The 15004-nt window shown below is 41.8% G+C and overlaps 1 protein-coding gene across 19 annotated transcripts in view; it reads left to right on the forward strand.

The window, feature by feature from the left end:
- The window catches only part of NRCAM (neuronal cell adhesion molecule), a 328107-nt gene extending 321449 nt beyond the window's left edge, over window positions 1-6658 (forward strand). For 18 of the 19 annotated variants that reach the window (XM_058191808.1, XM_058191818.1, XM_058191821.1 and 15 more), the window contains one exon: window positions 4775-6658. In XM_058191808.1, coding sequence (XP_058047791.1) covers window positions 4775-5012 — 238 coding nt within the window. In that variant the 3' untranslated portion in view covers window positions 5013-6658. The remainder of the gene's footprint in view (window positions 1-4774) is intronic. The other variant, XM_058191825.1, reaches the window with a different exon arrangement.
- The last annotated feature ends 8346 nt before the right edge of the window (window positions 6659-15004 follow it).

Consider the following 15004-nt stretch of genomic DNA (forward strand, 5'->3'; position numbering starts at 1 on the left):
AAAGATTTTTCCTTTGGCTAAATGCGCCAGCATGTCCTTCATTAGCGGCAGCGGGTAAACATTCTACACACATACATACACACACCATTTAACCCTTTATAATCCACGAAACAACACTGGAGCGGCCACCCACGGTCTAGCTGGTTGGATGAATTCCCGCTTCAAATTCTTGTCCATAAAGTCCTGCAATTCATCTAACTCATATGGAGTTATTGAATAGATTTTTGGCTTGGGGAATTTCGCCCCATGGATGATTTCTATGATGCAGTCTGGGGGTTATGAGGCAGGAGCACATCAGAGCTTCGCTCGCTGAATGCCTCCCTGAGGTCCCAGTATTCCTTTGGGATATTCTCCTCTCCTTTTATGTGCTCCTGCACTGCAACCCCTAATTCACCTGTAATCTTGGCTCTTTGTGAGGGTTTCTCTCCCCCGTTCCCTCTTAATTGGGAACTGATTCTTAGAAGCCCCTTCCTCCAGTTCAGAAGAGGGTTCCATTTTTGGAGCCAGGTTAATCCAATCAGGAGGGCCCTGTTTGGGTTAACCATTCCGGGGGCTACAACAAAATCCAAAGTCTCTTTGTGGCTCCCCATCCACATGAAATGAGCTGCAGGGGTGAAATCTTATTTTTTTTTGTTACCGGTTCTGTGGGCGTGGCTTGGGGGCATGGCTTGGTCATGTGACTGGGTGGGCGCGGACGGCTATGTGACTGGGGGATCAAAAGACAGAAACTCACTAACAATGTCCTGCTGGAGCAGGGTTGGACTAGATCAGAGGTCTCCAACCTTGGCCACTTTAAGCAAAGCTGGCTGAGGAATTCTGGGGGTTGAAGTCCACAAGTCTTAAAGTGACCAAGGTTGAAGACCCCTGGACTAGATGACCTCCAGGTCCCTTCCAGCCCTGGATTATCCTCTGCATCTAGTGCCAGTTTTGTACCCCTTCCTTCCTCTCCTCCTTCTTTCATTCCTTCCCTGCCTCCCTCCTTCCTCTCTCTCTCTCAAAAACGACCCCACAAGCACACACACACACCATTTTTCCTCCCAGCCTACCTGAATCCTGCTAGTCACACCAAAAAACGGGGAGGGGGGGGAAGTCTGTTTTTCCTCCCAGCAGGCTTCAGGCTTCAGGAAGCCTGTGGAAGGAAAAATTGACACCCCCCCCCCCGTTTTTTGGCTAGCACCCAGCTGAGCCACGCGATCATCAGAGGTTTTTTTTTTACTTTTAAAAGCTTTTTTTTTGGCAGAAGAAAAAATGCTTTTAAAAGTTAAAAAAAAAACTCTGATGATCGGGCGGCTCAGCTGGGGTGGGGGGAGGCAGGGATTTTTGCTACCAGTTCTCCGAACCTCCCATCACCATCGCTTTCAGATCGGGAGATCCGGTGCAAACCGGGAGCATTTCACCCCTGGGTTGTTGACAGAGTCTGTCTCACTCTCCTCCGGTGGGGGTTCCTCCCAGTTCCTCCTGTGCAGGAGGGAAAAACTCAATCTTCAAGGCTGTTTCATGGTACCTTGGCAGCTGCTTCTCAAGTTTCTTGCCCCCAGCAGCTGCAGGTTTGGGGCTTGGTTTGGCCAAATGGCAATCAGCTGCTCGGTGTCCCTCCTTTCCTCACTTGAAGCACATTGTGGACCTCAGTTTGGGAGCTGGCCTACCTTTGGCAGCTTTTGGGGGATCTTTATGAGCAGGAGGGGAGGACTTGTTCCAGCTGCGATTGCCATGGTGCCGGTCCCTGGCCAGATCGATTTCCACCTCAACACATACCAACGCTGGAATTCTCGAAGGGCCCTTCAGGAAAAGCAGGTGGGATAGATTTCATCATTGAGCCCATCCTTGTAACATTCCATCAGGACTTCCTCAGGCAAGGTGGACATATGGCAGGACAGCACAGAACTCCTGGGTGTATTCTGCCCCTATGTAATGGTCTTCATTCAAGTCCTAGTTTAGCATTTAGCTAGGGGTCCTCGAACTGCTGATGAAGTGCCACCGTAAATTGATCATAGCTCCATAGTTTGGGAGCATTGTTGTTGTGAAGAGTAACCATCCACTCTACTGCAGCTCCTTCCAGGGCCATGGTGACACATCTCACTCTGGCTGTCTCAGATCCCAATTCATCTCCATACTCCTGCATGTGATTCCAGACTTGGGCTAGAAAGAATATCCGTATTTTACTTCCAGCAGAGGAACCTTAGGAATTCGATGCCTCCGGGGATTTCCACCCACCCACCGGGGGGGGGCGGGGGCTGAGCCACTGCTGTGCTTGCTGGCTGAGCAGCTATAGCTGTAACTGCCCCCTGTGGAGCAACAGAGGATAATAATAATAATAATAATAATAATAATAATAATAATAATAATAATAATAATAATAATAATAATAATAATAATAATAATAATAATAATAATAATAATATTTTAATTTGTATACCACCCTTCTCCCGAAGGACTCAGGGCGGTTTACAGCCAAGATAAAATACAATGAAAAGATAAAATACAATGCAATACTAAAAACAGACATTAAAAAACTTATTAAATTTGGCCCAATTTTAAAATACAATCAAACCCTATAAAATTAATAAAAATTAAAACCCATAAAATCAATTAAAAAATTAAAATTCAAGCCAGTCCTGCGTGACGGAATAAATAAGTCTTAAGTTCGCGGCGAAAGGTCCGAAGGATGCCGCCATAAATGTGGAAGGGGCCACTCCCTCTGCTGCCTGGCCAGTCTCTCCATGTGATGGCTGGGCAGGCTTCTGGTAAGGATTTCTCAAGCTCTCTGACTCTTGATCACCTCATGTAGCAGTTGCAATGCATGGCTCAGCATGAGGTCCTCCTTGTCAGAGTCAAGCAGAGCGAAGTCTCTGGTGAAGGTCATCCTTGGTGGGTGCTTCCCATGGTCTTCCAGCTGTCCTACACCTAGCAACCATCTGGCTCAGATTGCCTCCTCATTCAGTTGCAGCTCCTCCAGCCACTCCATCTCATATAGGCTCTGGCATGGCCGAAGAGAGGTGGATCCCAGAGCTCTGGACTCTTCCCGGTCACTCGTACGGGTTGACATTGAGTACTCAGCCTCTACGGCAGACTAGGGTCTCCGGGTTGGCTGATAAAGCAGATCTTGCCTAATGTCAGGCCTGCCTCCATTCAAAACCCAAGAAAGAAAACCCCCAACTCCATTGAATTAAACGAGAGATACTTTTACTAAGTTTGAAATGATAGCAGCAAAAGCAAGGCAAGATCTGAGTCAAACATGTGAAAGTTTCACATTGAAAAACACCCCAAATCCATCTCCCCAGGGTCCAGCACTGAGAGTCCAATCAACGTTCAGCATGATGTTGTGGGAGAGCTCCTCTTCAGGTATTTTTTGCATCTAGAGTCATGGTTGATCTTGACATATAACCCAACTCCACTCAGCAGTGCATAATTCATGAGTACAAACCTCCCTTCCAGCTCTCATGGGACTGCTACATACCAGCTCATTTCTCCATCCCAAATGCCCAAGCCCCCCTCCCCATTTCTGTGGGAGCCGATAGCAAGCACGCTGCAGAAACCCATGCTGGAGAATCTACAGCTGACAGCTACCAGGTAAAAAAAGATAGTCCTATCATAGACAATAGTGTGTAATTTTTTAGAGAAATAGAACGAAAATAAAGGTATAAAGTTTTGGCAAAACCACTCAAATATTCACCACATTTATTTGATACACTTAGAATTGATTCATTAGCAGATAGTGTTGAAGTCTGCCCCTTTATCGTAGCATACACACACAAAAATCCATGACGTACTGATTTGTAAAATAAATTCACCAATATATCTAGCTCAGTATATAAAATAGCAAGGAATCCATTTCTATATAAATGAATTCTACATTGTTAAGATAGTGTACAATTGTATCTTTGTTAAAAGGTAGCACTGTTCTGGCAAAACATTTTTTTTTGCATTGCTTGCTTTGGAATAAGGTAAGAACAGGTGCCTTGTGTACCTGAATGACTCATTATTAGCAATGTTTGCATAGCTAATTATTAAAATTGGGACATGCAATGTTTATGCATTCTTATTGGTTATTTCAGCAGAACAGCAAAATATATATTTTTATATAATTGTGCACTTTCTCCAGTGGCATTACATAACATCTGTGACTTTATTCAAACCTGGCAACAACTGTTTATAAAAATATTTGTTCATTCTTTGGAAATATTTAAATGGGTGATTAAGTTCTGGTTCTGGTTCAATTAATTACTGATCACTGTCAGGGTATAGCGTCTGCTTTTCTTCTTAGTTTATTTTCATTTGTTTCTTCTGTACTCTTAATGAAATATATAGGCCTCTTAAAAGGTAAGGTTAAATATTTCAACCCTGATATGTGTAAAATAGAACATATTATTTATTATATTTTTGTAATGAAGGAATCAGTGTTTTCATATAATCAAATTCATTTCTCATTCATATGAAGGAATTGAAAATTAAGAAATTTAACAAACTAATTTCAATGCACACCATAATTTTATATTTGAATGCTTGCAATTTTTTTGTTCTGGTGCAAAATTTGAAGCCAAAACCCATGTATGGTTTTTGATGGTAAAAAATGGTGTTCTGCTATTGGAAGCTTCATGTGTTTAAACCATGAGTGTACTATGTATCCATGCCAATTGCACTTCATTAATTTGTGTTTATCATGTACTAACTAAATGTTGCCAAAAATCAGTACGCATCATTTATTTCTTAGTTAACTACAGAAAATATATTTGCTGTACTTGTTTCTAAAAGATGGCTCCTTTATTTTTTTCAGTGACGTGGATGATCACAAGCCTCTGAAAAAAGGAAGCAGGTCACCCTCAGACAGGACTGTGAAAAAGGAAGACAGTGATGATAGTTTAGTTGATTATGGAGAAGGAGTCAATGGTCAGTTCAATGAGGATGGTTCCTTTATTGGACAATATAGTGGGAAAAAAGAGAAAGAACCTACAGAAGGAAATGAAAGTTCTGAAGCTCCTTCCCCAGTTAATGCAATGAATTCATTTGTCTAATTAAAGAAATTGCCATATCAACATCTACATCACACTTATATTTGTTTCCCTAATTACAGATAAGAAAAGAAACAAATATTCTAACCAATGAAGTGTTTTTTCTATAAGTATAGAATTTATAACAAAAATCTAAATCAGAATGTAAAACTTGAAGCATTTTCCACAGCATTCGTTTATAAAGATGTTAAGATGAAGAAGAACAGTTAATATTGCAAATGCAGTATAATGCATGCAAAATGTTACATATATCTAAAAAAATCAGTTATACAAGTGAAAATGATTTTCATAATTTGTTAAACAGTCTTTAACTAAATCCCTCAAGTCCATTCTCATTGTCAAAGTGTTATAGTAGTATATAGAACTTCAATGTCTTTGTGGACATTGCTGTGAAATTGGTGACAATGTCTAGCTTAATGTCATTATGTCTCTTGCAAGACAGTTAGGAACAGGATGTACAGTATATGATTGAAAATGATTAAGTATGACACATTTTCTGATGCTAACTAAGATTCTGATATCTGCTTTTTGCTTCTCTTATTTTATAGGCTTTTTAATTACAAAATATTACTAAACCACAGTGTTCTATTTTTTGAAATATAGTACACATTGGGTTTTATGTTTTCTTTTTTTTAATTCATTTTGGAGTTGTACACTTACAGATGTAAAATTTTCAAATTATAAAAAGTTAGACCAGAAATATACATGGCAAAATATATTCAGTACCTTCAAATAATGTGCATTTCATTATATTCTATAACTGGCATCATCCACCAGGAAGTTTTCTGAACATGGTAAAAGTGGTACTTAAGCAAACACCAAACAAATGCAGAAAGAGTACTTGCAGGAATGTTCCGAATGTATTTTATCCAACTCTGTTGACTTTAACAGTGTGTGATTAATTGCCAAAGTAATTCAATCACTTTCAAATACCCAGATATGTTGGTTTAATTAGGAATGGCTTGTATTTAAGCTACATTAAAACTCATTGAGATTTCTTTATTTATGGAGATGAACTATAAAATACAGCTTGCATTTTCAAGATCTCATGTGACTTATACAAAAATGCTGCATTAGTATATTTTGCTAATGTAAATACAGCTATTCTCAAAATAATATGCTAATAGAGTATCCTCACAATAGCATATTTATCCTGTCAGAAAATCAGAATGTAGCTTTTAGTAGAATGCTTGGCATGAAACAGAGTATAGAATCCTACAAAAGAGTTAAACCATTTAATAAATCCTAAGTTTAATTTTATTTAAATGGCCTCATATTAATTGCAAACTCCCTCTCATAAACACACACATGCACACACACACACATTATCATTGAAAAGGTTTACCTCCAAATATAAAATGTTATATAACAACCTATGGTTGAAGGAGTGCTCAGTTTCATTTGCCAATAAATTGGTTTTTCATAACTTGCATCAAGTTTAATTTTAAGTGAGCTTTTATATGTAGATATTTTGTTGAATTTGTACATACACTTAAAGTGTAGATGCTATTAGGTGTTATAAATAAAAATGTTTTGGTTGTACTGTGTAAAATGTACTTTAACCAATAAGGTGCTTGGTATTTTCAAGTATCTATCAAAATGCATATAAATTCAATCTGGGACAATAAAAAATTACTTTTCCTATTGCAGTTTTTCAGGTCAAGTGGTAAGGTTTATTACTGTGTGATGCTTCTGTTTTATCACAAGGATGATTAACCCCTTATTTAGAAATTGCACAGCATTAGTGTGCGACCAAGTGCATCTAATATTTGAGATCACTATATATTTGCAACTTTGATGCATATACTGTGTATGTAAAGCACAATTTGCAATGCCCATCTCATTAGCAGTCCAAAAATAAAGTAGCTGTAGAGTACTAATTGAAAAAGCACAAAAGGGAAAATTTCTACCAAGATTTTTCAACAGTATTGGAAACCAGTATAAGCTTACAATTAAATGGAGATGTGAAGATTATCCATGCATGTGAAGATAGACAGTTAAGGTTACTTCTGTAATGATGCAACACATTTTGTATTAAAATAAACGTGGTTTTAAAATTTCATTTGTATATTGTTTGCCTGTAGAACTCAGGAGATACGTTTTACCATATCAAAATATCATTAAATAAAACTAAATAAAAGTAAGGCCATTTGATCATTTTCTGTATTAGCATATGATACACAGAGATAAAATCACTAGTACTAGTACTAGTTTAATTCTGAATTTAGATCACATCAAAATTCTTCATGCATAACTATAAAACTATTTCCTTTTGATATAGATAAGCTTTGGCAATAGTAAAATTATGTAGTGTTTTATTATTTCAATACAATGAAATAGTAAAACAAAACAATGAGATTAAAAGAGAGAAAAAACCCTTTTTTATTTCTTTAAGTTTCTCACATTCAGAATGTTATTTTATTTTCCACTTGCTAATTTGCTCTTCCTTTATTGGTTTTATTCTCTGTATATGACCACATGAAACATTTATTTCTTTCATACTGCTCATTCATTTTTTTATTCAGTTCAATAATATACAATTGTATTTGATACCTGGGCAATTCACTCTAGTTTCTTTAGTACTACTCGAATAATCTATACTCGGCACACTTTTTTGTTTCCCCTGACATTCAGTTTTCACTACTGAATCACAAAATGGGCACAAGTACACTGTCAGCTTCTGCATGCTGGTTTTGTTTTATTGTTGTATTGCTCAGTTAATTGGTTTATTGCTGTTTTTAGTGCTAGGCATTGGAAATAGGTACTGTATCTTTAATTGTGGGCCAGCTGCTTCAGCTGCCATAGGTGGGAGGGGGAGGAGACTGGTCCAGAAACGAAACTGATGAAATCAAAACCTAAGAACCAATGGTTGTGCATAGCAGAGAGATGACATCATCTGAAGTTGACCTCCACATGACGCTTGAGGGAGAAGTGGATTGTTTGACCTTTGGAGGGAGGTGGGATTTATGTGGGGACATGTATGTGTAAGACATGCCTATTACTCAGAACTTGCTTTATTTCATTGCATTCAGTTCATTCTTAGTAAAAGATACCTTTCTCTACAAACAATGGCGTTGGTTTTTTTTCTTTCTTTAGTTTTGAAAGGAGGCACGTCTGACATATACATTCAACTTTGCTTTTTCCAACATTTATTTCATGATAAATAAATCAACTATTATTTGCTATTTTTCTACCAGGATTTAAAATTCCCTTATTTAAATTTACTCATATGTACTGTATCTCATTTATTTTCCCATTTTTAGTACATATCCTATGATAGTGTACAAATTCACCTACTTGTCACATTTTTCATCATTTATGTATAACTTTTTCTTAACTTTTCAGATCTGTATGTTGAGTTGAGATGAAAGTTACATCTTTCACTGCAAAGCATTCAGATTCTCAGCCAATAATATAGCATCATCTGCATATGAAGCTACACTCACATTTCCATTAAACTTCCATTGTCTTAAGCATTCCTTTTAAGTTTATTCATGAATACATTAAAAACCAATGGGACACATTAAAGCTTTTGTTTAACACATTTGTTAAGCTTTCACTTTATTATTGCATATATGCTTTACTTTTATCAGATGCTTCTCATATTGATTATGTTTGTACCAACAGCTGTAAAATCCACCAGTAATATTACCATATTCTGACATTTATTCTAAATATATGCAACTGAACTGCTTTTGGCAATAAAACTGCATTCCTCTCTAGGGATTATATATCTTAGGAGATTTTTATTAATGATAATGTCTATGATTGTACAGGTAATTATTGCAGGGGTGTCAAACTCAAGGCTTGGATCTGGCCCATGGGGCAGCCCTGGAAACAGCGAAGGATTGACTTGCAGTGCCTCTGCCAGGGAAAACAGCTTGGGGGGTTCAGGAGGACCAAACACTCTATTTTCACTGGCAGAGGGGTGCAGGAAGCGGTTGCAGCTAAAAATAGAGTCTTGGGGGGGGGGCTTAGAGTCCCCTCAAGCTCCATTTTCGCTGGCAGAGGGCTAGCAAAACAAACTATAAGCAAAACAAAAGGAGAAATGTTTCCTTTTTTGCATTTGAAGGGACAGTAAAGGGAAAGAGGATGGTGATCTATACCTGTGATGGCAAACCTATGTAAACATGCCACAGATGGCACGCAAGCGTTGCCCTAGCTCAGCTCCAGTGGCATGTGCGTGCTAGCCAGCTGATTTGCAGGCCTTCCGGGCCCACCAGAAGTCGGGGAAGGGCTGTTTCTGGCCTCTGGAGGGCTCCTGGGGGGGGAATGCCATTTTCGCCTTCCTCAGACTCCTAGAAAGCCTCTGGAGCCTGAGAGCAAAAAACGGGCCTACCAAGCCCACCGGGCCATTGCATGCCAAAAGCAGGGGGAGCATGGGGGGTCATGCGCACATGTGTAGGGTGCGGGGCGCATTGAATTATGGGTATGGGCACACATGCGTGTGACCCCCGCGCTCCTCCCACTTTTGGCACACAAAAAGGTTAGCCATCATTGTCCTATATTATCGCTGAGGATGATTTCATTACACAGCCAGATCTCCTTGCATGCAGAGGGAGTGGGCCTTCCTCTGATCCACACACTTTGCCCTCCGCACACACTATGAGCAACCGGAGGTAAGTTCAGCCGGGCACCCCTCTGGGAAGTGGGGCTCGGATGGGCAGAGCTGTGGGGTCCAGGTGCCCTGAGAGTTTGAGGGCCGGGCAGGGTGCTTGCCCTCTGCTGCCTAGGGCTCTGGACAGCCTGTGCTACTGTCCAGGGGTATCTATGTGGCCTAAGGGATAGCAAGGCTCCACTGGAGGACAACGGTTCAGTGCTCTCCCTGGTTTCGCCTTCTCCACTGGAGACAAGATCCACCCCCCAGTCCCAATTGGGCCACCACAGCTTCCCCCAACCTGACCCGGGCCATCACACGAGTGACATTGAGCTGGCCATATGTCAGCCTCCACTCCAAGCTTTACTCTTATATGTGTGCAATTTGTTTTCAGTAGCTAGAGTGCTATGTCAGTATGTTAATGTAAAATAGCCATGAACCTAAGATCTATTCAGATTAACAGAAGAGGGCCCTTTAAGAGTGTCCTCTGACATAAAAGGAAGGGACGGGGCAGCAAATGTTTGAATCAGCATAAACGGCAGATGTACTCTCCGAAGTACCCTGCATTCTTGAGATAAGAAGCTGCCGGAGACCTTCGGAAGAAGATTACCACGGGGGGTGAGAAGGAGCTGGCATTGGACCAGACCTGCCTGACCTTTTGTGGGAAGGAGGGACTAACGAGGGGATATGGGATGTTAGCCATATTTTGTCTCAGATCCAACTTTACACAGCTGTTGTCCGGATGTATTTAGTAAAAGTACTTTTCTTTTATTTACAAATGAAGTCAAGGTGTATTCTTTCCTAAATATAATCAGAGGCAGCCTGACATTAAGTTGGATCTCACAGCATGTCGACCAACCAGGATTTTAACCAAAATACCAAGGGGGTCGAAAAGAAAACTTTGATGGGAAGCCAGCCAGCTGCTGAACTGGAGGAGCCGGCTGGAGGTTTTTCTTCTGTTAGTTTTAACCCTGAACTGGAGGACTGCAGAGCCCGGTGGATGAAGCAATTACAGCTGGAAGAAAAAATGTGGCAACCAGATCCTGAAGAGCTTCCCTCTGGAGTGATTAAAAGGAGAAAGGGGAAAGCCAGATTTTCAGATTGGATCAGAGACAGGCTCCAGTTGGACGAGGCATTGCGTCTTTACTGAGAGGTGAAAGTAAGGCAAGCAGCTCGCCAAAGGTATGAATCTCCTATTCGGTCCTCCAGGGGGGAGGGAGAAGAGGATGAACAAACTGCCAGGGGAGCAACTGGGGGAGATTCCCAATGCATAGAGATTTTGGAAGAACCAGAAATCCCCTTCCCAGAGGCAGCTGAGTCGGATGGAGGGCATACACCACCTGCTGACCAAGTGAGGCTGCACAGAGGAAGGAAAAAGCCTAAAATTCCCCCCATATCTGGGAAAATCAATGGAGATGCCAAGGAGCTAGGACTGTTCCTGGCATTAGTGAATAACCATATGATGGACTGGGAGGAAGAATATTGGTCACAGGCAGCGCAGGTTAGAGCTGTGACCCAAAACCTAACTGGAAGAGCAGCTGCGTGGTTTGTGTCGTTATACAGCGGGCACTCCCCCTTACTGCAAAACTATGAGCATTTTATGACTGCACTGAGGAGGAGGTTCGAGGACCCCCTGGCAGAGCAGAAGGCCAAAGGCCAGATGAAAACCATCAGGCAAGGGAGGAGACCAGTGGCTGACTACAACCAGGATCTGGTTCCCTTGATGAGAGGATGATCGGAGGTGACCCTTGTGGACATTTACAAAGATGGCCTGAATGGAGATCTGTATGCACTGTGCCGGGCACTGGCCTCTCCAACCACATTGTACGGCTGGTATACCCTGGCAGCGGAGATGGAAATCGAGCTGGCAAAGGATCGCAGTCAAGCAGAGCACACCGGAAGACAAAACCCCACCCATTTCTCTAGAGGCCCTCCAAAGGACGCCCTTACTACGGAAAGTGGGAGGAAACGTTCCACCGCTTGCTTCAGATGTGGAAAAGAAGGCCACCAAGCAGCTGACTGCCGAGTGAAACTGGTGTCGAAGACAACCCCTAGTGGTGGAAAGGAACCAGGCAAGCCAACCAAGAAGGCGCGAGAGACGGCAAAGGCAGGAGTAGGCGTCGCCAAGAAGGCCACTCCCATCGAGGAGGAGCATGGGACGCCGACTGAGTCCGATGACAGCGAACCCACGTCCGATTCCGATGAAGACCTTTTGGTGAGTTGGAAAGGGGGCCCCTTGACAATCCCGGTCAAACTGCGTGTCCCTTCCTTGGGGAATAAAGGTGAAATGTTAGCGCTCCTAGACTCTGCATCATCAGCCCCGAAGTAGTTGAGAAAATGGAACTAAAACTAAAAACCTTGAGTCGGCCTATAGCTTTCTGCCAGTTAGATGGCTCTGAGGCAGGGGGAGGCCCCGCCCACTTCATTACGGAACCCATAGAAATGATGATGGGAGACCATCGGGAGGTCCTAAATTTTATAGTAGCCCCAGGAATGGACCAACCTTTGCTGCTAGGCCTCTCATGGCTCTGGAAATGGAACCCACATATTAACTGGAGGACAGGGGTTCTACGTTTTTGCTCTAAAGTGCCAAAAGTGAAAGAAAGAGACACTAGGGACGAGCCTGCCATGCCCCATGACATGATGGGGGCAATGACAGAATGGATAGAGGGGGAGGAGAGAATCCCCAAAGAATACTGGGACTTACGAGAAGTATTTAGTGAAAAAGTATCCGATGGTCTACCCCCCCGTAGGCCTACTGACTGTGCAATAGACATACTCCCAGGGGTAAAGCTCCCAAAGCCAAAAGCTTACCCCATGACCCAAAAGGAATTAGGGGAGCTACGTAAATTCATAGACAAAAATTTAGAGCGGGGCTTCATTCAACCGGCTAGACCTCTGGTGGCAGCACCAGTGATGTTCTGAGAAAAGAAAGATGGCTCCTTTCGTCTTATAGTTGACTATAGGAACCTGAACGCCATTTGTGCTGAAAACATATACCCCATGCCGCTCATGAAAGACATGCTGGCCCATCTAGCGAAGGGGAAGTTTTTTATCAAGTTAGACCTATGAGAGGCATATTACAGAGTTCGTATAAAGAAAGGGGATGAGTGGAAAACCGCTTTCAACTGCCCCTTGGGATGTTTTCAGTTTTGAGTGCTTCCATTTGGTCTGCAGGGAGCTCCCGCAGTTTTCATGCAACTAATAAATGAAATACTCCATCAACCTTTCTTTAAAGGGGTCCTTGTTTATCTTGATAATATACTTATTTACACAGAAACCATGGATGAATACATAAAGCTAGTAAGAGCAGTGCTCAAAAAATTACTCGCAGCAGAACTCTATGTCAAGCTATCCAAATGTGAATTTCATCAAACAAAAATAGACTATCTAGGATACCGCATTTCAGCGGATGGATTAGAAATGGACCCAGAGAAGGTAAACGCGGTTTTGGAATGGTCACCCCCACGCACGCGCAAACAGTTGCAAAGCTTTTTGGGATTTGCAAACTTTTATCGTCAATTTATCCCCTCCTTTGCTCAGATTGCTCTCCCTATCACCAACCTCCTAAAAACTAAAGGAAATGCAAAACCCAAACCTTCATTACCCCTTGAATGGACAATGGAATGTCAAGCAGCGTTTGAAAAGTTAAAATGACTGTTTGCTGCTGAACCTATCTTAAAACACTCCAACATGGATGTTCCTTTTGTAGTACAAGCGGACGCTAGTGATTAGCAGTCGGAGCGGTTTTGCTCCAAAACAACGCTGATGGTAAACTACAACCTTGTGCTTTCACTTCCCGAAAATTGACTGAAACTGAAAGGAGGTGGGCTATTTGGAAAAAAGAAGCTTTTGCAGTTCACTGGGCTCTTCGTACATGGAGACACTTCTTAGAGGGATCTAACCATCCTTTTGAAGTTTGGACTGACCACAAAAATTTAGAAGCCCTAAAAACTCCTAGAAGACTTTCGCCTAAACAAGCCCACTGGGCTCAATATTTTAATCGCTTTAACTTTACCTTACCTTACATTCCTGGAGGAAAGAACTTCCTGGCAGATGCTCTTTCACGGCTACCACAATACAATGGGGCGCATTCCGAGGTGATACGACCAATACTCCCCATTCAACAATTAGCAGCTCCGGTTGTAACCCGAAGCCATACCAAAACCGAGACAACACTACTAGATGAATTAGCTAAAGCGTTCAAAGAAGCTCTGAACATGGATGACTGGTTCTTAGCTCATTCGCACGAATGCACGCTCCATGATGGATTAGCTTGGATTGGAGCAAAACTATATGTTCCTGCAGCACTCAGAGAAACCATACTACAACAATGCCATGATGCCAAAATGCCAGGGCATTTTGGCTTTGTGAAAACCTTACACCTTCTTAAAAGACAATTTTGGTGACCCGGACTTAAAAAGGACATTCAGTCTTATATAGCAAGTTGCCCTGTTTGTGCATCATCTAAAAGACTACCAGGAAAGCCTCCTGGATTGCTTCAATCAGTAGCCCGGCCAAGAGCCCCTTGGAAAGAAATCTCCATGGATTTCATAGTAGAGTGCAGGCAATACAGTAATCTGGGTAGTTACAGACCTGTTCTCCAAACAAGTCCACTTCATCCCATGTTCCAGAATACCTTCTTCAAAAACTTTGGCAAAATTGTTTGTACAACACATTTACAGACTCCACGGAGTTCCAGAACGCATAATCTCAGATCGAGGAGTTCAATTCACTTCTCAATTTTGGAAAGAATTTTTGCGGCTGATAGGCTCCACCCAAGGATTAAGCTCCTCCCATCATCCCCAGACCAATGGAAGTTATTTATTTTTTATTTTTTTATTTATTTAATTAGATTTTTATACCGCCCTTCTCCCGAAGGACTCAGGGCGGTTTACAGCCAAATAAAACAGAACAACAATAAATAAATAAAAGATAAAATAATATTTTAAAAACTTATTAAATTTGGCCCAGGTTAAAATATATTTAAAACAGTAAAACCCACTAAAAATTAAAATTAAAATTAAATTAAAATTAAAATTAAAAACCGAATAAAAACCGAATAAAAATCTAAAATTCTATGCCAGTTCTGCGCGAATAAATAAATAGTTCTTCAGCTTGCAGCGAAAGGTTCGAAGGTCAGGAAGTTGGCGGAGTCCTGGGGGAAGTTCATTCCAGAGGGTGGGAGCCCCCACAGAGAAGGCTCTTCCCCTGGGGGCCGCCAGCCGACATTGCTTGGCGGATGGCACCCTAAGAAGTCCCTCTCTGTGAGAGCGCACGGGTTGGTGGGAGGCAATCGTTAGCAGTAGGCGGTCCCGTAAGTAACCCAGCCCTAAGCCATGGAGCGCTTTAAAGGTAGTAACCAACAACTTGAAGTGCACCTGAAAGGCCACAGGTA

This window comes from Ahaetulla prasina, chromosome 7 (genome assembly GCF_028640845.1).
Source record: "Ahaetulla prasina isolate Xishuangbanna chromosome 7, ASM2864084v1, whole genome shotgun sequence".
Lineage (NCBI taxonomy): Eukaryota > Metazoa > Chordata > Lepidosauria > Squamata > Colubridae > Ahaetulla > Ahaetulla prasina.